Source organism: Gadus macrocephalus, chromosome 5 (genome assembly GCF_031168955.1).
Source record: "Gadus macrocephalus chromosome 5, ASM3116895v1".
Taxonomy (NCBI): domain Eukaryota; kingdom Metazoa; phylum Chordata; class Actinopteri; order Gadiformes; family Gadidae; genus Gadus; species Gadus macrocephalus.
Window position 1 is genome coordinate 2,015,994 of NC_082386.1, and position 24,863 is coordinate 2,040,856.

Consider the following 24,863-nt stretch of genomic DNA (forward strand, 5'->3'; position numbering starts at 1 on the left):
TGCATGGCTCAGAGAAAATATATTCTAGCTATGCGAGGCTATCGATATCCCCAAATTAACAACCAAAATAATCTTTAAATCCAAATCCCTTGGTTTCCTTTGTAAATAAATAAATAACTGAGAAAATATAGAGATTTCGGTAATCCCACCAATTACAACTATCTCAATTCCTCCCTTGACACAATATTGTCCTTGAATGATCCATTATATTTGATAGTCCCAGTAGCCCTAATCATCTGCCTCCATTTATATTCTGCAGATATTCTGCAATCTGTTCTCTCCATATCTTTCACCCTAGTGGGTTTCGTCCAATTATAAAGATAGGCGTCATTTTTAACAACATTCTTTACAAGAGACCCAACAGGGGCGTAGGAGGAGCAAGTATGTTTGTCATATTTTCACAGACCTGGGGCCTCATGTACTAAGACTTGCGTGGATTTCATACTGAAACTTGGCGTACGCCAAAACCCAGAAACTGTCTTACGCACAAATAAATTCAGATGTATCAAAGTGTGCGAACGCATGGATCCAAGCACGTTTCTTTTGTACATCTCAATCAACGTGGAATTGAGCGCACATGCCGAGGTGCCAAACTCCTCCCTGTCCACGCCCTCATTTAAATATGCAATTTCATTTAAATAGGCCTCTGGACCTGAGATTCACCTCTTAATCCGATCACCTGGCACCATGAACAGAGGCAAAAAACGAAACTTCACGGAGTCCGAGCTCGAGATTTTGCTCCACGAGGTAGAAATGCGCAAGCATATGCTATTTGGAACCCTGTCAACAGGGATAAATGCAAAACAAAAGAGAAGTGAGTGGGAGCGTGTTTGCGAGGCCGTCAATGCAGTGGGGTCTCAGCAGCGCACACACTCTGAAATTAAAAAAAAGTGGTCAGACCTCAAGGTGGAGGTGAAGCGGAGGGTTTCTGCCCACCGCCGAAGCGTGACCGCAACAGGTGGGGGGACGGGAGTGGGGGAACTCTCCCCCTTCGATTTGAGAGTGGCCGCTTTGATCGGTGACACAGCTCTCACCGGAGTGGTGGGAGCCCATGAAGGGGACACCGATCATCCCCAAGGTAAATATGCTGAAGTCATAAATGCTGTAATTATACTGGTCATACAATTGGCTGCTTACAATACACATAAGTCGTGCGTAAAGATGCCAGGATATTAAAGACTTTGACTCGTGTTTATTAACTTACATTTTTTATTTTTGAATAGACAAGCAAGGAGAGGGCACGGATTGCTCCGTCGGCCCCCGCGTCTCCTCCGTCGGCCCCGGCGTCTCCTCCGTCGGCCCCGGTGTCTCCTCCGTCGGCCCCGGCGTCTCCAGCCCCGGCGTCTCCTCCGTCGGCCCCGGCGTCTCCAGCGTCACCGCTGACTCCGGTTTCTCCACCGGCTCCGCTGCACGCGGCGCCTCGAATTCATCTGCTGACCACCCGACCGGCCGTGTCCTTACCCGAGCTGTGCTGGAGTCACAGGCAGAAATCGTCAGAGCCATCGGTGGCATTAATGATCGCCTTGATCGGCTTATGAATGTACTCAGTGACATAAGCGCGTCAATAAATACACTTGTGTCAAAGTAAATTCTGTCCTTGCCTCTTAACATGCTTGAAATCACATTCTGCCGGGCCCGTATGGCTCCTCGGGGTGGGTTGCAGTTGACGGGTCCGGCATCCGGTTCCTCCAGTGGGGGGTTGTGCTGCTCTGGCAGTGGTATGCCATGGCGGTGTGCCACATTGTGGAGGACGCCACAGGCCATCAAAATGTGGCACACCTTCTCAGGTCTGTACAGTAGCATCCCCCCCGACCTGTCCAGGCATCGCCACCGTCCCTTCAGCAGGCCGATTGCCCTCTCCACAATTATTCTCGTCCGGGAATGGAGGTCATTATACCTCCTCTCTTGGTCGGTGTTGGGGTTTGTAAGAGGGGTCATCAGCCACGTTCTTAGGGGGTAGCCACGGTCCCCTGGGGTCAGATGAAGGCAGAATACAATACACAACGTAAAAAACACACAATGAATGAATGCAGAAGTGCACCGCGGGCGACATTTCTAACTTTACGCCCGCTTTTACTGACGTGAATACTGAACACGTCAGAGAAACATGATATTTGGATGTGCACAAGCCCCAGATGTGCATTACGCTGGTTTATACATACGGGACAATTACACGAATAAAGTATTTACTCACCCAGAAGCCACCCATCGCGCACAGTGCCTGTTTCTACGCACGTTTCTACAGCTATTGTTCCTTTGGCGACACTTGGAGGTGACGCTGGGAAACTGGGAAAAAATGTGAAAACAATGACTCATCAGAGTGATTTGCACATCAGAGACACACTAATGAACGATTAACACACCTTGCAATTATATGGGTGACTATAAAAGCATGCGCAATGGATGAAGAAAATTGTTTTAAAAATGGCTGCGTTAGCGTTGTTAGAGGACATCGCAAATGGTCAAATCCGAAGGGAACGTATATTTAGGGAACGCGAGGACTTACTCGCAAATGATGATGATTGGCTCATGAGCCGATTTCGTTTCCCCAGGCCAGTATTACTGGAGCTGTGCGCAGAGCTGCGGCCGGCCCTAGAGCGCCACACAGCCAGGAGCCAGGGGTTGTCCGTGCCCACACAGGTGCTGACCACGCTGGGGTTCCTGGCAGCGGGAGCTGGCCGATCGGTCAGGAGTGTGCCAGTCCACCCTGAGCCGAGCCATGCCAGCTGTGTGGGACGGAATCATCCGAATGTCATCCAGGTACATCAAATTCCCATACAATGCTGTTGAACAGGCCCACGTTAAAGCGCAATTTGCAGCAACAGCCGGTTGTAATCGGAGCTGTTGACTGCACACATATTGCCATAAAAGCGCCATCACAGGATGAATTTGTTTACGTCAACAGGAAACACTTTCATTCTATCAATGTCCAAGTCATATGTGATGCGCAAATGCAGCTTCTTAACATCGTGGCAAGGTGGCCTGGTTCAACGCACGATTCATTCATTCTGACCAACAGCATGGTTGGGAACAGGCTGGAGGCTGGCACTGTGCGCGATGGGTGGCTTCTGGGTGAGTAAATGCTTTATTCGTGTAATTGTCCCGTATGTATAAACCAGCGTAATGCACATCTGGGGCTTGTGCACATCCAAATATCATGTTTCTCTGACGTGTTCAGTATTCACGTCAGTAAAAGCGGGCGTAAAGTTAGAAATGTCGCCCCCGGTGCACTTCTGCATTCATTCATTGTGTGGTTTTTACGTTGTGTATTGTATTCTGCCTTCACCTGACCCCAGGGGACCGTGGCTACCCCCTAAGAACGTGGCTGATGACCCCTCTTACAAACCCCAACACCGACCAAGAGAGGAGGTATAATGACCTCCATTCCCGGACGAGAATAATTGTGGAGAGGGCAATCGGCCTGCTGAAGGGACGGTGGCGATCTGGACAGGTCGGGGGGGATGCTACTGTACAGACCTGAGAAGGTGTGCCACATTGTGATGGCCTGTGGCGTCCTCCACAATGTGGCACACCGCCATGGCATACCACCGCCAGAGCAGCACAACCCCCCCACTGGAGGAACCGGATGCCGGACCCGTCAACTGCAACCCACCCCGAGGAGCCATACGGGCCCGGCAGAATGTGATTTCAAGCATGTAAAGAGGCAAGGACAGAATTTAAGGACAGAATTTAAGCAAGGACACGGCCGGTCGGGTGGTCAGCAGATGAATTCGAGGCGCCGCGTGCAGCGGAGCCGGTGGAGAAACCGGAGTCAGCGGTGACGCTGGAGACGCCGGGGCCGACGGAGGAGACGCCGGGGCCGACGGAGGAGACGCCGGGGCCGACGGAGCAACCCGTGCCCTCTCCTTGCTTGTCTATTCAAAAATAAAAAATGTAAGTTAATAAACACGAGTCAAAGTCTTTAATATCCTGGCATCTTTACGCACGACTTATGTGTATTGTAAGCAGCCAATTGTATGACCAGTATAATTACAGCATTTATGACTTCAGCATATTTACCTTGGGGATGATCGGTGTCCCCTTCATGGGCTCCCACCACTCCGGTGAGAGCTGTGTCACCGATCAAAGCGGCCACTCTCAAATCGAAGGGGGAGAGTTCCCCCACTCCTATTGCGGTCACGCTTCGGCGGTGGGCAGAAACCCTCCCGCTTCACCTCCACCTTGAGGTCTGACCACTTTTTTTTTATTTCAGAGCGTGTGCGCTGCTGAGACCCCACTGCATTGACGGCCTCGCAAACACGCTCCCACTCACTTCTCTTTTGTTTCGCATTTATCCCTGTTGACAGGGTTCCAAATAGCATATGCTTGCGCATTTCTACCTCGTGGAGCAAAATCTCGAGCTCGGACTCCGTGAAGTTTCGTTTTTTGCCTCTGTTCATGGTGCCAGGTGATCGGATTAAGAGGTGAATATCAGGTCCAGAGGCCTATTTAAATGAAATTGCATATTTAAATGAGGGCGTGGACAGGGAGGAGTTTGGCACCTCGGCATGTGCGCTCAATTCCACGTTGATTGAGATGTACAAAAGAAACGTGCTTGGATCCATGCGTTCGCACACTTTGATACATCTGAATTTATTTGTGCGTAAGACTGTTTCTGGGTTTTGGCGTACGCCAAGTTTCAGTATGAAATCCACGCAAGTCTTAGTACATGAGGCCCCTGGCGCGTGGGGACCGCACATTTTTACGGTCATTTCACGTTTTGTACATCTGAACGTGAGCGTGGAAAAAGACGTACGCCACGTTTTTGTGCGTACGCAACCTTAGTACATGAGGCCCCAGGGGTCTCATTTAGAGAATGTGCACAGCCCTAAGCAAACTCTGACCCATGCGTACGTATGGTTTGGAGGAAAATGAGAATTGGCGACACAGACGGTGTGGTGCTGAACTGAAGTCAGACAGAAGAAATGTAGAGTGAGAAGAACGATTATGTTTTATCATCGCCCTTCATACATTTAATTTCAACCCGTATCATGCGTTAAATCTATGTAATCAGAATAATTTAAGTCAACTGCGTTATTTCTCAGTTATAACTCCAGAAAACATCTCATTAGAATAGAAATAAAAACAAATTCTCTATATTTAATCCCGTCACTCCATACTGTCCACTGACGGCGCAACTGCATGGAATAAAGTATCTGTCCAACATGTGTCAATAACATAATATTATTATGTGACACTGTAAACATGTAATCAAATGTCAATTAAATCCCAAGTGTGGAAAACCAAGCCACATACTCCTCATCACAAACGTTGTCCGTTACTCTTGATGCTTTTCATGACAAATCATGCATTAAAAAGGGGTTATGTTCAAAAACATTTTACGTGGGTGATGACAAACTGATTATCCAAGGTGTTCTCGGTCAGTCTTATTACCTCATCCTCATCCTCATCCGCTTATCCGGGGTCGGGTCGCGGGGGGAGCAGCTCAAGCAGGGGGCCCCAGACTTCCCTTTCCCGGGCCACATTGACCAGCTCTGACGGGGGGATCCCGAGGCGTTCCCAGGCCAGTGTTGAGATATAATCTCTCCACCTAGTCCTGGGTCTTCCCCGAGGTCTCCTCCCCACTGGACGTGCCTGAAACACCTCCCAAGGAAGGCGCCCAGTGGGCATCCTTACCAGATGCCCGAACCACCTCAGCTGACTCCTTTCTAAGTAAAGGAGCAGCGGCTCTAATCCGAGTTCCTCACGGATGGCTGAGCTTCTCACCCTATCCCTAAGGGAGACGCCAGCCACCCTTCTGAGAAAACTCATCTCGGCCGCTTGTACCCGCGATCTCGTCCATTCGGTCATCACCCAGCCCTCATGACCATAGGTGAGGATAGGAACGAAGATCGACCGGCAGATCGAGTGCTTTGCCTTGCGGCTCAGCTCTCTTTTCGTTACAACGGTGCGGTAAAGCGAACGCAATACCGCCCCCGCTGCTCCGATTCTCCGGCCAATCTCACGCTCCATAGTACCCTCACTCGCGAACAAGACCCCGAGGTACTTGAACTCCTTCACTTGGGCTAAGGACTCATTTCCTACCCGGAGTAAGCAATCCACCGGTTTCCTGCTAAGAGTCATGGCCTCAGATTTAGCGGTGCTGATCCTCATCCCAGCCGATTCACACTCGGCCGCCAGCCGATCCAGTGAGTGCTGAAGGTCACAGGCCGATGATCCAATGAGGACCACATCATCTGCAAAAAGCAGTGACGAGATCCTCAGACCACCGAACTGCAACCCCTCCCCACCACGACTACGCCTCGATATCCTGTCCATGTATATCACAAACAGGATTGGTGACAAGGCGCAGCCCTGGCGGAGACCAGCACCCACTGAGAACGAAACTGACTGGCTGCCGAGAACACGAACACAGCTCTCGCTTTGGGAGTACAAAGATTGGATGGCCCTGAGGATAGACCCCCTTACCCCATACTCCCGCAGCACCTCCCACAGTTTCTCCCGGGGGACCCGGTCATACGCCTTCTCCAGATCCACAAAACACATGTAGACCGGATGGGCATACTCCCAGGCCCCCTCCAGGATCCTTGCGAGAGTGAAGAGCTGGTCCGTAGTTCCACGTCCGGGGCGAAAACCGCATTGTTCCTCTTCAATCTGAGGTTCGACGATCGAACCCTCCTTTCCAGCACCTTGGAGTAGACTTTACCAGGGAGGCTGAGAAGTGTGATACCCCGGTAATTGGCACACACTCTCTGGTCCCCCTTTTTGAACAGGGGAACCACCACCCCGGTTTGCCACTCCTTTGGCACTGTACCCGACTCCCACGCGATGTTGAATAGGCGTGTCAACCATGACAGCCCCTCAACACCCAGAGCCTTTAGCATTTCTGGCTGGATCTCATCAATCCCTGGGGCTTTGCCACTGCGGAGATGTTTGACTACCTCAGTGACCTCCACCAGGGAAATTGACGACGAAACACCATCAACCTCGAGCTCTGCCTCCAACATAGAGGGCGTGTTATTCGGATTCAGGAGTTCCTCAAATTGTTCCTTCCAACGTCCGACGACCTCCTCAGTTGAGGTCAACAGAGTCCCATCCTTACTGTACACAGCTTGGATGGTTCCCCGTTTCCCCCTCCTGAGGTGCCGGATAGTCTTCCAGAAACACTTTGGTGCCGACCGAAAGTCCTTCTCCATGGCCTCTCCGAACTTCTCCCACACCCGCTGCTTAGCCTCCGACACGGCAGCCGCTGCAGCCCTTCGAGCCTGTCGGTACCCTGCAACCGAGTCAGGAGTCCTCCAGGATATCATATCCCGGAAGGCCTCCTTCTTCAGTCGGACGGCTTCCCTGACCACCGTAGTCCACCACGGTGTCCGAGGGTTACCGCCCCTTGAGGAGCCTAAGACCCTGAGGCCACAGCTAGCCACCGCAGCTTCAGCAATGGAGGCTTTGAACACCGCCCACTCCGGCTCAATGCCCCCAACCTCCACAGGAATGCCAGAAAAGCTCCGCCGGAGGTGTGAGTTGAAGATACCTAGGACGGGGGCCTCCTCCAGACGTTCCCAGTTCACCCGCACTACTCGTTTGGGCTTACCAGGTCTATCCGGAAATTTCCCCCATTCCCTGATCCAACTCACAACCAGATGGTGGTCGGTTGACAGTTCCGCCCCTCTCTTTACCCGAGTGTCCAAAACATGCGGCCTCAGATCAGATGACACGATCACGAAATCGATCATCGATCTTCGGCCTAGGGTACTCTGGTACCAGGTACACTTATGAGCACCCTTATGTTCGAACATGGTGTTTGTTATGGATAATCCATGACTAGCACAGAAGTCCAATAACAAACGACCGCTCGGGTTTAGATCAGGGAGGCCGTTCCTCCCCACCACGCCTCTCCAGGTGTCTCCATCGTTGCCCACGTGGGCGTTGAAGTCTCCCAGCAGAACTACGGAGTCCCCTACTGGAGCCCCATACAGGACTCCATTCAGGGTCTCCAAGAAGGCCGAGTACTCTGAGCTGCTGTTTGGTGCATACGCACAAACAACAGTCAGAGTTTTCCCCCCTACAACCCTTAGGCGCAGGGAGGCGACCCTCTCGTCTACCGGGGTAAACTCCAACACCGCGGCGCTCAGCCGGGGATTTATGAGTATCCCCACACCCGCCCGGCGCCTCACGCCCTTGGCAACTCCGGAGAAGAATAGAGTCCAACCCTTATCCAGGAGTACGGTACCAGAGCTGAGACTGTGCGTGGAGGTAAGCCCCACCAGATCTAACTGATAGCGCTCCACCTCCCTCACAAGCTCCGCTTCCTTTCCCCACAGCGAGGTGACGTTCCACGTCCCCAGAGCCAGCTTCTGCCGCCCGGGTCTGGTCCGTCGAGACCCCTGACCTTCGCTGCCACCCATGTGGCTGCGCACCCGACCCCAACGGGTCTTCCCACAGGTGGTGGGCCCATGGGATGAAGAGAGGGGGGGTGCCACGTAATTTGTTCGGGCTATGCCCGACCGGGCTCTGTGGCAAACCCGGCCACCAGGCGCTCACCATCGAGCCCTCCGTCTGGGCCTACCCTACCAGACGGGGGCCCCGGGCTTCCTCCGGGCCGGGTCACATCTCCTCTTTTTTCGTTATTCATTGGAGTTTTATGAACCATTCTTAGTCTGGCCCCTCACCTGAGACCACTCTGCCATGAGAGACCCTACCAGGAGCACAAGGCTCCAGACAACACAGCTCTCAGGTTCACAGGGACACGCAAACCTCTCCACCACGATAAGGTGACGGTTCCAGGAGAGTCTTATTACCGTAACCCTATAAATACAGAGGTGAGCCCCGTGCGTAATGCTGCACCATGGCACTGCTGGCGGACCATGCAAATGGCAGGATTCGGAGGGAGAGGGTCTTCAGGGACCATAACGATTTATTGGTACATAAAAGTATGTACCTTTATGTCAGACTACTTCTTTTTTAATCCACGCGCTCCGTGCCACTGACAGAGTTCACTGCTGCAGCAACATGTTGCCACTCACTCTGCTTTTTGTTGTTAGTGATCCCAAAATACAAGTTATATAAATGAGACCCCTGATGTCATATCTATACATTTTTATAATTGTGATTGAGAGGGGACATCTTGAAATAAAGGTGCTTGTTTAATTTTACTTCTGTGTAGCCTAATTGTTCTTTGCCTAGAGGACACCATGAGTAAAATTCTGCACATCTTACCCCACTCTCCTCTCTCTCTCTCTCTCTCTCTCTCTCTCTCTCTCTCTCTCTCTCTCTCTCTCTCTCTCTCTCTCTCTCTCTCTCTCTCTCTCTCTCTCTCTCTCTCTCTCTCTCTCTCTCTCTCTCTCTCTAGATAGATAGATAGATAGATAGATAGATAGATAGATAGATAGATAGATAGATAGATAGATAGATAGATAGATATCTACAGAGTTTATGGTTTAAGGTCCCAAGCGCTCTTCTTCGGTTGCGTCACTCGTTCCCCATTGGTCGGTCCAGTCACTCGTTCCACTTTGGTCAGTCTGTACCATGGTCTGTACAGGGTGCCAATCGTTCCCCATTGGTCGGTCCGCACAGGACAGCGACTCCCAGAGCCGGAAGTGACACACACCCATCTCCGTAACACAGAACTAGACATGGAGAGCTCTGTGTGTGTTCGGCGTGTCTTTAAAGGTCGGAAACCTTTTGCTGAATAATTGGAGCCCGATGAAAGGACACGGCTTATTCACATCATCTGAGGTATGGCTTTATATTTAAAATGTTCAATAGAGGCATAGGGTGTGGCCTTTTGTTCGGGTTAGCTTCCCTGCTAGCAACACTAATGCTAATGTTGTGAAAGTGAACACCGGCCATTATTATAATAATAATAATAATAAATAAATAAAATGTTAATCTGCAAGCAAGGTAGAATGGATAACCTAGTGGCGTCGATGACGGCCATTGTCTCGCAAACATTTTTTTTTTTTACATTTGTTAACACGCCATACAACCAGGAGTAATAAATAATTATACTGCGTCATTTTAAAGTAAACTAGGCTAGGACCAGGGTCTGTGAGTGGTGCTGCTGTCTGCTGGTCTATATGGACCAGGCTCTGTGAGTGGTGCGGCTGTCTCCTTGTCTATATGGACCAGGCTCTATGAGTGTCTCCTGGTCTATATGGACCAGGCTCTGTGAGTGTCTCCTGGTCTATATGGACCAGGCTCTGTGAGTGTCTCCTGGTCTATATGGACCCGGCTCTATGAGTGTCTCCTGGTCTATATGGACCAGGCTCTGTGAGTGGTGCTGCTGTCTCCTGGTCTATATGGACCAGGCTCTATGAGTGTCTCCTGGTCTATATGGACCAGGCTCTGTGAGTGTCTCCTGGTCTATATGGACCAGGCTCTGTGAGTGTCTCCTGGTCTATATGGACCCGGCTCTATGAGTGTCTCCTGGTCTATATTGACCAGGCTCTGTGAGTGTCTCCTGGTCTATATGGACCCGGCTCTTTGAGTGTCTCCTGGTCTATATTGACCAGGCTCTGTGGGTGTCTCCTGGTCTATATGGACCAGGCTCTGTGAGTGTCTCCTGGTCTATATGGACCAGGCTCTGTGAGTGGTGGTGCTCTCTTCTGGTCTATATGGACTAGGCTCTGTAAGTGATTGTGCTGTCTCCTGGTCAATATGGACTAGTCTCTTTAAGTGGTGGTGCTGTCTTCTGGTCTATATGGACCAGGCTCTCTAAGTGGTGTTGCTGTCTCCCGTCACTGTGGCCTGTCTCCATCACAATAACAGCAGCGCTGCATTGACTGTTTTCTACAGTCCACATTTGTGCCAAAGAGTAACTGAAGGGGCTGTGGATGAGCATCATCAACACACAGGCCTATTCAATGCTATGTATATCTCCACAGTGTGTGGTCATGTTCTCATCTTATAGCTGTCATAGTGCAAGAAGATACCCTGTCAATTGTGGATGTTGTGGATTCTGCCACTACAATTGTCTATTATTTGTTTTTTATTAATATTAATAATTAATATTATACAATATATTAATAAGTAGTCGATATAGTTAAGAAGTCAATATAGTTAGGGACTCAATATGGTGTGGTTAGTATGGCAGCTGCTTTCTCTAGTGAGGGGATGTTTGATACCGACAGCCCCGCATCGCCTTAAACATTTATTTTTCTTAACTAAAGGATATTAAATGTTGAAGATGATGGCACCCATTGCATTACTAACCATCCCTGGATGAGGGATTCACTAAGGGAGTTCTCTTCTTGCCCTCTTGGGGGACTAGGATTAGGGGTATTTCATAAATATTTTTAAGACTTTAACTGTGTTAAGGTCCTATGAAAATGAAATTGTATCGCGTTTTCGACGCGCTGATTCAGAGCTTGTGACAATTGACTTGTGCCGTGATGGGTGATGCCTGATGCTTCAAACTCTAAGAATCCACCGGGTAGTGCGGATTGATTCGAAAGATTTGCTGTAAGGCCTGCCATAATATGCACCCCACACAGTATTTACCTCGGCATCAGGGCTAGTGTGTGACTGTGTGTAATCAGAGTATGTTTCATGCAGGTGAAACCTTCCTAGTTTGTTTTAATTAATTTTGAATGTTAAATATTCGATGTTAAATCCCAAATAAATTGTTGACATTTCTAAACGCAAGCCGTAGACTCCATCATTAAATGTATTCGTTTTCGTGGTTATTCAGCTTCTTCTCCTCCGGAAAAACACGACCGCATTGCATTGTGGTATACAGGAGTAACATGTAGGGCACATTGTATGTACACTCAAATTTTGGATATTATTATCCTGCAGACAATGTGGATAAGCTGATTTTTCTGGCAAAAAACATAATGATTGAGCGAAAGTCATCAGGGCTAAAGATTGGGGGGGGGGAAGTAAAAATTAATCTGAGCAACAACAGTCTGAGCCAATGTTATTTATTTTTATTTCTTCATTTCAGAATCTTTATATTTTGGAGCAAAATTCTAGCTTTGTATTGTCTCATGTTCCTATGGTAAAAATCACAAAAGTGTGTTATGAAGAACTTGAAGCACATGTTATGAAGCACATTTGTATTTAGCATTTTGATTTCATACTGTACCGAAAATGAACCGAACCGTGACCTCAAAACCGAGGTACGTACCGAACCGAGATTTTTGTGTACCGTTACACCCCTAGTTAGGCATGTAAGTGGGTTCCTCCTACTGCGGTTATAGCGGACACAGGAGAAGCCTTGTTGCTTCTATGAAATATTCTGTAGGTTGAGTCAGAGGTTACAGACTCGCTCTATTCTCTTGATCATCACTTTGCGTGTTCTTCAGAGAATTTCAAGATTTTTTGGCAGTTTTTGTTTTACACATCCTTTTATTGTCATCTCATCCTCTGATGTGCCCTGAGTCTGATGTGCCCTGAGTCTGATGTGCCCTGAGTCTGATGTGCCCTGAGTCTGATGTGCCCTGAGTCTGATGTGCCCTGAGTCTGATGTGCCCTGAGTCTGATGTGTCCTGAGTCTGATGTGCCCCTGAGACGTGGGTGGAAACCAATTATTATTATTATTTTATTTTTTTTACAAATTACAAATTAATAACTCTGATACCCTGGCCTGTAGAGGCCACCCCTATATCGAGCCAATTTGCAGTCTACTCTGTTGGTTTGCTTTCTTGTCCGTTACATTGGTCAGACATTACATCTGGCAGAGTCTAGGAAACATAACTTTTTTAAATACATGTTAAACATAAAATTCAACCAATTACTGTAGCTATATGTGACCAGTCACATTAAATTCCAGGAACTCCTGTCTTTAAAGGCTGTCTTTCAAAGGACATTCCACCTACTGTTACTATATGGGACCCTTTATATGCAAGATTGCTACTCTGCCACAACACTCGGATGGGTTTTCTCGCCACTTAAAGTTTTAAAGAGGATCAAGTAGGGCTGGGCGATATGGACCAAAAGTCATATCTCTATCTTAAAGCAGAATATCGATATAAGATAAATATCAATATTTGTCGGGGAGGGGCGTAGATTTGATATTACTATTTCTACCGTTCGGAATTGAATACAGTTTGATGGTTGAATAAACCGTGGACTAGACACTGCCTCCGCCTCGTATTTGAGAACATTATAATGTATAACATCACGGCCAAAAGCTTTGTGCGCCTCCGAAATATTATGAACGTAACGACTGCGTGGGGGGGGGGCGTTGCATGTCATGTCCCATGACATGATATTTTATGTATTCTTTAATATAGGTATTAGTGGGCAACTAACCCAGTATTCAAAGACGTTCCGAAATTCTGCCGTGGTGTAGAGTTACAGCCACTCCGAGCCAGTCGCACATTGAGCTTCCCCCAAATGCGGTGTTTTGGTGTCTGTAGCTATAATGCAAATGAGGAGGAGCGGGTCAAGGACGAGGGTGGGGGTGTGGCCCTGAGCAGCTTGCAGCCACGGTACCATGCGCTCTGTTTACAGTGGATGTATCGCAATGGCGAGGCGCACACAGCCTTTAGCCGTGTTCTGTAAATATTCTAGAACACACGGGAGGCATGTCGCAGTTCATGTACTTCAGCAAGTCAAAGCCAAAGTTCCTTTCCCCCAATTCCTTCTCAACCATGGCTCAGATAACCCCCACTACAGTCTCGTTGTGGAAATACAAGAGACGTCAAAGAACCGACAAGAAAAACTTGCGTTACAGTGTGTGTATTCACACACACACATGTGGCGCTCGCACGGTCGTGTCTCATTGGCGGGCCAACGTCTCTGGGTGGGCCAGGCAGAGTAAGGGGAGGAGCTTAGACGCTTTGTGACAGACCTAAAGACATTCCAAATCAGCGCGCTTGAGCCTCTGTTTTTTCAAAGGCGAGCAGAACAGCTAGTGCTCGTTTTACACCAAACGCAAGTTTTAGCCACTGGGGGACCATAGGCAGGCTAGGGGAACTTATATTTACGTTAGAAAACCTCATAAAGTGAGATTTTCATGTCATGGGACCTTAATGTTTGATGTTTTGGTCTCGCGGAGTGAGAAACCTTGAAGTTACTGTGGAGTTACCGTTATTACTATACCTAACTACCGTTTCGATTTACAATTACTATTCCTACCGTTCAGAATTGAATAAAGTTTGATGGTTGAATAAACCGTGGACTAGACACTGCCTCCGCCTCGTATTTGAGAACATTATAATATATAATATCACGGCCAAAAGCTGTGTGCACCTCCGGAATATTATGCACAGAATTGCAACCCTTTGGTTGCGACAGTTTTTAAAGCACTCTCTACAAATTACGTGATTTTGTAATTCGTCAGACACCTTATATCCAAACCATTTCCATACTATGGAGCCGTTGGTCTTTCGCTTGCAAACAAGCTCCTCGGAGGTGCTTGTGCAGGCGGACTCCATAGCTGTGTTCGATATCGGTCCCTAGGCCTAAAAAAAAAAGTTTGGTTCCTGTTGGTTGTCAGTTGAGGTCATGGGTAGGTAGGGAATTTATTTTATTTTTTTATTTTATTTTTTCCAGCGGCAGCGAATGATAGGTAGTTTGTTTTCATTTAAAAACGAGAAAATTCGTTTTTAGGCCCTATCATGGATATAGTGCACTATATAGGGTGCTCGCCATTTTGTAGTGGTGTTCGAATACTCAGTGGTTAATTTCATTCACAATATAGTGCACTTAAAATACCCAATGAATAGTGAACGATTTCGATTCTTTTCGAACACGGCTCATGTTTCGCGATTTCAAAAAGTGACGTGAGTCAGTGGAGGGGGGGGGGGGCGGCGGGGCAGGCAGAGACTGTGTGTGTGAGCCGGAGGCAGAGCGGGAGAGACATAAGCAGAGTTACGAAATATCCAGGGTAGCCGCGGGGTCTTAAAAGTCTAAAAAATTTCTTAAATTTCATGTTCCTAAATTAAGGCCTTAAAGGCACCCAGTGCAACTTTATGTAAACATTCAATGAAAAATAAACATTAAATTTCTAGTCTTTTTTACACGTAGTAAGTTTCAATAACTCCATACCATTACATATCGACATTCAAGGAGCAAAGATGAGACGTCGTTGTGTGGTGAGAACTGATAGAAAATCGTAAACAACAACAATCGCCGGTGGGGAGAAGCCATTTTTCCATTGACTGGAAGCCTGCTTTATTTATTGTAGGTTACAAAAAATAAAGAAAATGGCGGCATTGTTGTTGTTATCGATTTTGTATCAGTTCTCACCACACAACGACGTCTCATCTTTGCTGCTTAAATGTCGGTATGTAATGGTATGGAGTTATTGAAACTTACTACGTGTAAAAAAGACTGAATGTCTTTTTGAATGTTTGATTGAATTTTTGAATGTTTGATTGAAGATTGAATGTTTATTTTTAAGCCTCGAAAGTTGCACTGGGTGCCTTTTTAAAAAGTCTTAAATTGCGTTACCCAAGTCTTAATTTTTTAAAGATGGTCTTAAATTTCCTACTAGGATATGTTTTCGTAGTCAACCGGACTGTAACACAAGGGGAAAATAGGGAGCGTTTTGCGTATCGGGGTTTTGCGTAACGTCAGAGAACGTCTCATTTATTGGAGTATGCGCGAACAATACTTTGGGTTTTCGCGCCGGCAATCTCAACAAACATAATCAGTCGAGAGGAGACGCCACATCATGGGGAAGCAGGGCTCTCAAGTCTCACGCATTCGGCGTGAGACACACAATTCGACCCATGCACACGCTCACACGCCACACTTCGTATTTCTCACGCAGAGAAATTACCAGGATAGCGCCCACCAACTTGCGCCACTATTTAACAGTGGAACAGGAATCAAATGGGTTCCCCTTACGAAGGGTGACCAGACGTCCTCTTTTGCCCAGACATGCCCTCTTTTTGAGACACTTATAAAAATAAATGTGTCCGGGCGGAATTTCAAAATCGTCCGGGATTTTATTAAAGCCTCATACATGTTCACATTGAATTTGCGTTGCGTTCCTCTGGGTCGGTCACAAACTACTTAAGCTACGCCCTCCCCACCTCAGTTCTGTTCGCTTTGCATTGCTGGAAGTGAGTAGGGGGAGTGGTTAAGTAGAGCCTTCAGATTGGACGGTTTGACTTTAGAGTTACCGTCATGTTTTGTATGTATTTTTTTGTTGCCATTATTGTTTTATAGGGACAAACATTAACAAATTTCTCCTACAGGGGATTGATAAAGTTCTATCTATTGAACAGAAAGAAACACTTGGTCATACTTTACACACTTTACCACAGCATTGGCCTACTGAATGCCACAGATATATTTTAAGCATTGGACTGAATGCCACATAAATTCATAATTACGTTTTTGCACGTTTGCAACGTTTAAAAGTTCAGGGAAAAGTATTGCCTCTACTGGTGTTGCTTAGGCCAATATCCTTTTGAGGCAGTGTTGTTTCCGAATATTAGTGTTAAGGGCCAATAATGCTTACTATCATACATTAGTCACCATGTCTGTGGACGGGTTAGGGTTAGGGTTCGGGCTGGCTCCATACATTACGAAGGAGTTAGTAAAAGAGGTCAACGAGGCAAGTGGTGGATTCATTGAAATGGTTGAGGAAATTTGAATGCTGAGAAACTACAGCAATTTGAAAAGAGTTTGTTGGTTTATATTTTATATTGTGTGTTGAAAGTTTGATATTTAAACCAAAAATACAGCTACACTTTCACACCATCACTTTGTGCATTGTTTTTTTTATCTTTTATTATCATTTCTTGGTACATGGTCTTAAGAGACATCAGGCCTCTAGGCTTTGAGTTAGGCCCTCAGTTTGGCTCTTTGATTGGTGAGTGCACACTTATCCTTTGGCACATTCATTAATGTATTGACATGAATGTTTCATATGTTCCAAAAAAACATGAATAACATATGCACGACCGCGTTTTACGACTGCTTAATTTACGACTGGTGCGATGTAGGTCTTAATTTTCATTGAAGTGGTCTTAAAAAAGTCTAAAAAAATTCTTAATTTTGGGTTGATCAAACCTGGGGAAACCCTGATAGCAGGCGGTAGGGCTGGGCGATATGGCCTAAAATAAAATTTAAATCGATTTACATAAAAAAGCATTATGGCAGGCCCTGCCATTGTAAACAGTGTAACCTAACATAAAATGTAAAATATATAAAATATAAAATAAAATATTTCTGTAAACATAAAATATTTCTAATGATAAGAGGACTTCTGATAAAGTGCCAACATAACATTCAAACTTTCAACACTGGTCATAAATATACAGTGTTTTGCAAACGGTAATAATTACCTTAAGAAAGGGAATAGTAACGGGAGAAGAATGAGGAAAAACACACACACGCAGCTCTTTCCTTCACTCGTCTGTATTGAATGAGGAAGAGGAGTGCGATCCCCCTACTGGAGCCCCGAGGCATTACCAAAAGATTGACGCATTACCAACAGATCGACGAATTATTAAACCACACAGATATATTTCAAATGAATTATGTTTACCTCAAAATAGATTATACATATATGAATAAATTGTGGTATACAACTTGTCAAACTCGCTGCCATGTTTGTGTATCACTTTGGTAAATGCGCGCTCTGTGCGGGGGGAGGGCTGAGCCCATTCCAAACTACGGGAGCTGAGAGGGAAGCGTTTGCGGATGTTGAAGAGAAAACTGATTTTCATTTGAACAAGTCGACGTAAGCTACACACTCGAATTAATCGATAAAATCGGTTTATCGCCCAGCCCTAGCAGGCGGCAGGCGCGGTTCGAAACTGGTGTTATTTGGAACAAATGTGCTGTAATTTTAACGCAAATTAAATTATATCGATATTGACGATATGGTCTCGTTTCATATCGCGTTTGAAAAAATATCGATATATTTTAAATATCGATATATCGCCCAGCCTTAGGATCAAGTTTAAAATCTATATATCTTTGCACGGAAAAATCGGCTGGATTTATCTGTCAAAAATCCTTGAATTATGTCAAGGTATTACTTCCGAGTCAGAGGGAGAAATTGAAATTTAGTAGGTGAGGGCAGAATGGCTATTGCATGACCAAGGCAACCGGATGTGAATTTGTTATCGGAGTGTAATGGCTCTGATTACCACGACAAAAATGGAAAATGTTGTTGAAACAGGTTACTTCATTGGTTACACATTTTGTAATATTGGTTTTCAGGCACTTGAAAAGTCTACTGTATATTTAATATTTTTAACCTGTTGAAGTAGCCAGTTTATGTGTATTATATAATTTATTTCAATGACCATCATAAACCATAGACAGATATAAGAACATGTTGAGAGTTGGACCCCTTATTTTAATGGAAACAAACAATAAATATAATTAATTTAACCTCTAAACATTGCAGGCCATGTGTGGTTTGTGTTTGTTCGGTTAATCTATATTAATATCTGAAAATCCATTTCAACATGTTGAAGCTTCAGTTAGATATTCCTGTCGATGAATATATCAATATTGTCTGCAATTTTATTTCTGGAGTAAAGTCAGTTTATCAGTTCACATTTAGGTTAAGGTCTTTGTAAAAATTTGACTGCTTTGGACTATGGGATGGCAGAGTTAATCCGACCTGTTTTTGTTCTAAGGCATCTGATTGAAGACCTGTAGCCATGGAAGTCTCCAAACCTAATAATAACACTTTCCCAAGTTTGGGGGATCTGGACGACTTCCTCACCAAGCACAACTCCAACTTTGTTTGGCTTCTTGTGGGTAGGTACTTCGACAGCAGCACTTGTTGGCAGCATAAATTAACTAAAGTGATTAATTGAAAATTGGGTAAAGATATATATTGATGTTTTAAGCACACTTTCATTTTACCATAAAGTAAAGAGAGTTTGGGCCACATTGGACACCGCAGTCCACAACTAACTAGACAGAGCTGTGCACGTCCACACAGACACACCGCTGTCAATGGTTGTGACGGTGAATTTCCGTAGTTATTTTATAGACCAGATTTTGTACAGTTATTTTGTTTATTGACCCGTTTTGTGTTTTTATCTTCTAGCCACTATTCTGTCTTGCGGATGGATTATCTATTTAACCTATTATAACTCCCGCAACATCGGCCTCATCCTCACCATCATCATCAACCGGTTGTACAAGGATGGCTACATTCACATTGGTGAGATCATCGGGAGCGCTATGTGATTGGGAATGGGAATGCTACCAGAGCCCTGCACACACTTAACACTCCTTAGGTTTCAAAGGATGTAGTTCTTCTGAATGTTCAATTCTGACCTAGGTACAGTACACAGTGAAAATACTGTTGATTCTTATTGCCCACCCTCATCTTTTTTAGATGATGTAGCACTTTCACCAAGCGTGACCCCTGTGTTCTATACAGATATGATATGTGTTGCTGATATGTGTCTTTCACTGGTATTTTATTGAAGCAAACTGATACACAAATATTGCACAAATGGAGAAGTTGAGAAGGTTTACTTTAAATATAAAAGGGCTGTTCCGTCAAGACACCTTATATGATTTATTCCAAAGCGTTTAGTTCTATATTTTCTGTACAATTGATATATATATCAATATATAACAATATATATTTTTCAAGCATTGAATAATAAGCATAATTTGCTAACATTTTCTTTAAAACACAAAATTGGTTTCTCTCAACAGGCTCCTTCTCGTTCTCTGTCCTGTCAGGGAAGGTCATGTTCAGAGATGTCTACTTCATCAACCAGGACATGTCTATTCGGTACTTGGACCTTTCTGCTTTGTCACACTGTGCTCTGCACACAAGATTAGGTTTCAACACAGTTCCCCGAGTCTGGTGATTGGATAATCTAGTGTTCTGTTGTCTGCTGCCATAAAAGATGGATAGATTCATAGATGGATGGATATAAAAAAAAAGTTTTATGATAATTTTTTTATAGCTTAATAATGATTGATTTTCAGATTTATTTGTCCCTTTTGTGAAGTGAAACAAACGAAAAAAAGCATTGACTATCTTCCTAATTGGTCATTTAAATTTCCTTTAGTGTATCGGCCCAGTATTTCAGAGTAAACACAATCCTGGGCTCTGCCCTGTCACCGGTGCTTTGGTTGGTCGACAATGTTTTACTTTTTTTGTATCAACTAGGATACAAGACGGTTTCCTCATATTCCGGTGGTGGAAAATGTTTAACCCCAAACAGAAACAACACGGTAAGTTTAAGCAGCCCATCCAGATTCTAAGAAGACCACTCAGAGTCATTACATGTCGGACTGAAGTTTGGCCTTGTTTTCCTGACGATTAGATCCCAAAGCAGAGACCAGGCTGTATGTTACCGTCAATGGCTTTGAGTTTCATGTCTACAATCGCACTGGCCTCTACGCTCAGCTCCAAGAGATCTTTGGCCTGGAGCCCACCCTTATCAACCCCTCGAAATATGAGGAGAAGTCGCGTGAGGACAGGGGAGCGACCCTTGACAGGTAGGCCCTTCAGTCTTTTGGATAAAGCAGGAAACGTTTACTGTTTGCAATTCCTGATTTGTGGGGATAATTAAAGTAAAATTATTGTTATAATTTTTTCCTCAAAGGCAAACTTGCCATTGGCAGTAGGAGTTATTCCATCTACAACATTGTGCTACACTGCCAGGATTTCACGGGGTCACCGAGACTTGGCAAAGGAGGCAGTTTAACGTTCAGTGTCATTTACTGATAACTTGCATAGCTCAGTATGCACACAGGCATATTTCAGTACCATAAATATAGCAGTATGCGCACAGGCACATTTCAGTTCCGTAAATATAGCAGTATGCACGTAGGCACATTTCAGTACTGTATATGAGAATCACATTCTGCGGAGGCTTTGATGATGGGATCCAAAGAGAAAAATAAAGAGTCTATTGGATCAGAAACTGGTGTTGGCCGCCTATCCACATTATAGATAAAAGTTTTGGAAGATTCCCATTCCCCTGCCATTCTGTGATTGGCAGTGATCCGCAATTGGCAGATGATTGTTTGGATGATCGTGATCGGGCCCAAAATGCTGATCGGAGCATCTCCAATCTAGATGGTATCTAAATGGTCAGAATGTGGTCGTTTACAGTGTTACCATCAAGGAGGAGATCCCAGACCCTTCATCATCCTGGCGCTCCCTTATCCCGGTCATCAAGGTTAACATTAGTACGGTGAGTACCCCTCAGCCCTTACTAAGGAATAACAAAACTTTAAAACCCTCTGACCTGTTTAGGGCAGAAAAATCGGGCAATAAATATACACAGTCACAGTGCACAGTCAAAAAAAAGATAAAGTGAATGGCAGTCACCATATCTGGTGATGGTGCTGTTCTCAATACCCTTACACGTGACAAAAAACACTTCATACAGAGTTCTGCATGGGTTCATTGTTATGTTAAAGAGTGACATGTCCTCGCCTTGGAACCAGACCAAGCTGGCCAGCTCAGGATTGATTCACCCTGCAGATAAGGTCTGGCTCCCCTCCCATATAAAAAGAGACCTGCCTGGAACGAGACCAACCAATCACAACCGTAGATCAAATATAAGGCGGGATCAATTTGATGACGGTGCAGAGACTGTGGTAACCCGCTCCTTGAATGAGCCGGGTTACCGGTACAAACGACGCGTTTGTGGAAGGTTAAAGCCATTCCAGGCATTTATTCACAAACACTTCAATCAACCAGGGTTCTCACGGTCTCTAGGGCCTCCGTGGGCCTCTAGGCTCTCTTGCTTCCACGAGCCCTTCCTTCCTGCACCCGACCCGTGCTGTGCTGTGCTGGTCCTCCTCTTAAAATGGCTCCTCCGCTTTCGGCCAGGTGTCCCCCAATCACCCTGATTGGGGTGCCGAAAGGGCTGCTCTCTCTCGCCGGCAGGTGGGTGGGGGTGGTACACCCCGTCCTCTACGGTACCCCGGGCCTGTCCAGGCCGAGGGCCACGTGGCGGGATGCCACAAGACGCAGAGTAGTGGTATTAACAACAACCAAAACAACAACAACAAACCTCTGCAGTGTATTCTGTAAGGAGCTCGGGAATGTAATGTGGTGTGAGTCCTTTCAGAGATTTAAAAACATAACTGAATTTTAAAATCAATTCTTAAAAGAACAGGGAGCCAGTGGAGGGCCGCAAGTACGGGAATAATGTGCTCCCACTGGCGTGTTCTTGTTAGAAGACGGGCAGCAGAGTTTTGAAATAATTGAAGCGGGGATAAAGAGGAGGAGCTCATGCCAGCAAAAACAGCATCGCAATAGTCAAGGCGGGAAGTGTAACACTACACTATATGGACATGTAGACTGCCACGGGCAGATTAGAGTATAATTTGAGGAATAGAAGTCTTCCGTACGTGGAGGTATGTTGAGGTTGGTCGGTATGGCAATATGGCATTGGTATGCCTTAAAAACAGGTTTAACGAAAGATAACATACCTAAACATCACCAACCATGTTTCTGAAGCATACTGTGTTAAAATCCACTCTGAAACGGACGTTTGCGAAATTACGTGTGTACAGCTTTAAGGCCCAGCCTGTGTTTTAGAGAAGCCGCGGTTCAGAGAGGACAACTTCAAACATATGTTTTATTTTTTTAGAGATATAGTCTTCAAATTTGTCATCTGTATAATATGGAATCTCCTCTTAGTAGCCATATTTTACATCAGGTTCATTATGGTTGGATTTGAAAAAAATCAGAAAAACAATGTTTCCATTTGGCTCGAGTCCTATATGGCCGCCATCTTGGATTTTACAAAAATTGCTGCAGTGAAAAAGGTTTTCGTCGATATATCAGCTGCTAAATAACCTAGAGCTTTTATTTTGACAGTTAACTACCATTTTCCGGGCCAATGAATCCAATGGTAAAAAAATAAATAAGCTAGATTCAACCTAAAACTTAATTGACTGACATTTTTAGTTTTATTGAATGTTTTCAATCATGAACGTTCCACTATGTTAATGTCCATTAAGAGCCAACATGCTCCTCATGACAGAAATGTGTTTAATGTTTAAGGCAATCAAGGAGTCTTTCCACATCATCACTATCATCGTAATCAGTTTCATACTTCTGTGTGTCCTCATCATTCCGACACTCATTGCCGCACTGGCAAAGATCGGTGCAGCGTAAGTTATTTTTTTCTGCAAGAACCTCTGGCAGAAGAACAGTCTCTTTTGCATTGACAGCTAACCATCTCAATGATGGTGAACACTAAAAGATAGGTCTTATCATAACCCTAAAAGTACACATGAAATAAATTACAATACATGAGTTCACAGCAACAAGCGTGTATAGAATTTTTTTATTATTGTTAGTATTGACCAGTTAGCTGAATTTCATAGGGTCCCGTTCTCTCTCTCCCTGTTTTCTCAGTTAAACACAAAAATCAACAACATTTGTCCCAGTGTTTGTTATATGTGAAATGAAGCAAAAAATACGCTCTCTTTCTCTTTCTCGTTCGCAACGCCTTTCTTCTTGGTCGTTTCTTCTATTTGTCTCTAACTCATGCTGCAATCTTTCATCGATCGATGTTGTGGATTTAACGAAATATATGATGCTTCGTTGCAGCAACATTTAGGATGATCGCGATGAGTTCTGCTCGTTCTGCCACCATGCTGTCTGTGGTCAAACCAAAACAAACTAGAGTGACAGCGGCCGCATTTATCTCGCCTCTTGCAAACTTGGACTCTATGGCATATCCCGCCCCTTGCAAGCCGACCCCCCCTAAACCTCATGGTCGATAATCCTGATGTTGAAATGCAAAAACATGTGGGAAAACGGCTTATAAGGAAAAAAATATTGCGCTTGCTTCATTACATAAGCAGACAATTATTGTGCTGCTCTATTACGTAATAGGTGAACGAAAATTGTATATGTTATTATTGCTATGGGTTTAATTACAACTTGAGGTTGAGCGCTCGGAAACTAGTAATAATACTAACGATTACAATAGGGTTCCTACGTTTTTCATGGGACCACTAAAAATGGCAGCACTCGATTGTACATGTCGATTGTACAGACATGTCGATTGTACACAATCACAGCTAGTAGTGTGTGTGTGTGTGTGTGTGTGTGTGTGTGTGTGTGTGTGTGTGTGTGTGTGTGTGTGTGTGTGTGTGTGTGTGTGTGTGTGTGCGTTATAGGGTCGCTTGGCCTTTGGGAACCACCACCTTCCCCAGACCTTGTGTGTGAACTTCGAGGACGCCTTCCTGACCTACGCCACCAAGCCGCCCTCCAGCCACCGGGACCGCTTCATGCACATCCTGAAGGGATCGCTGGAGAACGTCCGCGTGATGCTGGTGCCCAGCCCTCGTTACGTGGGCATGCAGAATGACGAGTGAGGACATGGTTGAATTTAGAGCCATTATTTGTTTGTATTTACCAGGTTTTATATATAGATATAGATATAGATATCGATATCGATATAGATATAGGATAGATGTATAGATAAAATTGTCAGCCAAAGATTGAATGAGTAACAAATCAAAAAATATTGAATAACTTAACCATTTCAGTGTTGAAATGTGTATCTTAGACCTCCGAGACTGATGGGAGAAGGCTTTGTTGTGATGCAGTCCAATGATGTTGATATATACTACTACCAAGATGAACCAGGTACACGCACGCACACACACTTTAATACAGTAAGTTAAGTACATTTAAGTACATTTTCCATTATTTCCTTGGTCCGCACTTTTTTCTTGCAAAGTGTCAATACGGGATGAGCTGTAGTCTGAAGTATGGGTGTGTGTTGTCAGGTGTAGTCATTAACGGGTTCAAGGTACGCATGGTCTGAGCCTAGAAGCTCCTCTCCTGTCCTGAGGCTAGAGGTTCCTCTCCTGTCCTGAGGCTAGAGGCTCCTCTCCTGTCCTGAGGCTAGAGGCTCCTCTCCTGTCCTGAGGCTAGAGGCTCCTCTCCTGAGGCTGGAGGCTCCTCTCCTCTCCTGAGGCTAGAGGCTCCTCTCCTCTCCTGAGGCTAGAGGCTCCTCTCCTCCTCC

At 45.4% G+C, this 24,863-nt stretch overlaps 3 protein-coding genes across 19 annotated transcripts in view; all 3 read left to right on the forward strand.

Moving 5' to 3' along the window:
- Positions 1–404: 404 nt before the first annotated feature.
- LOC132457133 (t-SNARE domain-containing protein 1-like) lies at positions 405–1,979 on the forward strand. Its single transcript, XM_060051183.1, has 2 exons — positions 405–1,078; positions 1,224–1,979. Exons 1-2 carry the CDS (start codon positions 688–690, stop codon positions 1,586–1,588), a joined length of 756 nt encoding a protein of 251 aa, XP_059907166.1. The 5' UTR covers positions 405–687; the 3' UTR covers positions 1,589–1,979.
- Positions 1,726–3,481, forward strand: LOC132457750 (putative nuclease HARBI1). Its single transcript, XM_060052067.1, has 4 exons — positions 1,726–1,791; positions 2,669–2,760; positions 3,020–3,072; positions 3,297–3,481. The coding sequence occupies exons 1-4, from the start codon at positions 1,726–1,728 to the stop codon at positions 3,479–3,481; spliced, it is 396 nt and encodes a 131-aa protein (XP_059908050.1).
- Positions 3,482–9,533: 6,052 nt separating this feature from the next.
- Positions 9,534–24,863, forward strand: part of kiaa1109 (KIAA1109 ortholog) — a 172,956-nt gene continuing 157,626 nt past the window's right edge. For 12 of the 17 annotated variants that reach the window (XM_060051112.1, XM_060051117.1, XM_060051114.1 and 9 more), the window contains exons 1-9: positions 9,534–9,699; positions 18,519–18,642; positions 18,938–19,054; positions 19,561–19,639; positions 20,024–20,088; positions 20,181–20,355; positions 20,975–21,056; positions 24,010–24,203; positions 24,402–24,481. In XM_060051112.1, the coding sequence (XP_059907095.1) occupies positions 18,543–18,642; positions 18,938–19,054; positions 19,561–19,639; positions 20,024–20,088; positions 20,181–20,355; positions 20,975–21,056; positions 24,010–24,203; positions 24,402–24,481 (892 nt within the window). In that variant the 5' untranslated portion in view covers positions 9,534–9,699; positions 18,519–18,542. The remainder of the gene's footprint in view (positions 9,700–18,518; positions 18,643–18,937; positions 19,055–19,560; positions 19,640–20,023; positions 20,089–20,180; positions 20,356–20,974; positions 21,057–24,009; positions 24,204–24,401; positions 24,482–24,863) is intronic. The other 5 variants (XM_060051119.1, XM_060051124.1, XM_060051128.1 and 2 more) reach the window with 1 other exon arrangement.

Bases quoted from the DNA above. Each gene is read 5' to 3' on its own strand.
- LOC132457750 (XM_060052067.1), top strand. From the start codon at position 1,726: ATGGCGGTGTGCCACATTGTGGAGGACGCCACAGGCCATCAAAATGTG. The intron at 1,792-2,668 runs GTACAGTAGCAT...GGTTCCTGGCAG, and splicing joins TGGCACACCTTCTCAGGTCT to CGGGAGCTGGCCGATCGGTC. The intron at 3,073-3,296 runs GTGAGTAAATGC...ACCTGACCCCAG, and splicing joins GCGCGATGGGTGGCTTCTGG to GGGACCGTGGCTACCCCCTA.
- LOC132457133 (XM_060051183.1), top strand. From the start codon at position 688: ATGAACAGAGGCAAAAAACGAAACTTCACGGAGTCCGAGCTCGAGATT. The intron at 1,079-1,223 runs GTAAATATGCTG...ATTTTTGAATAG, and splicing joins GGACACCGATCATCCCCAAG to ACAAGCAAGGAGAGGGCACG.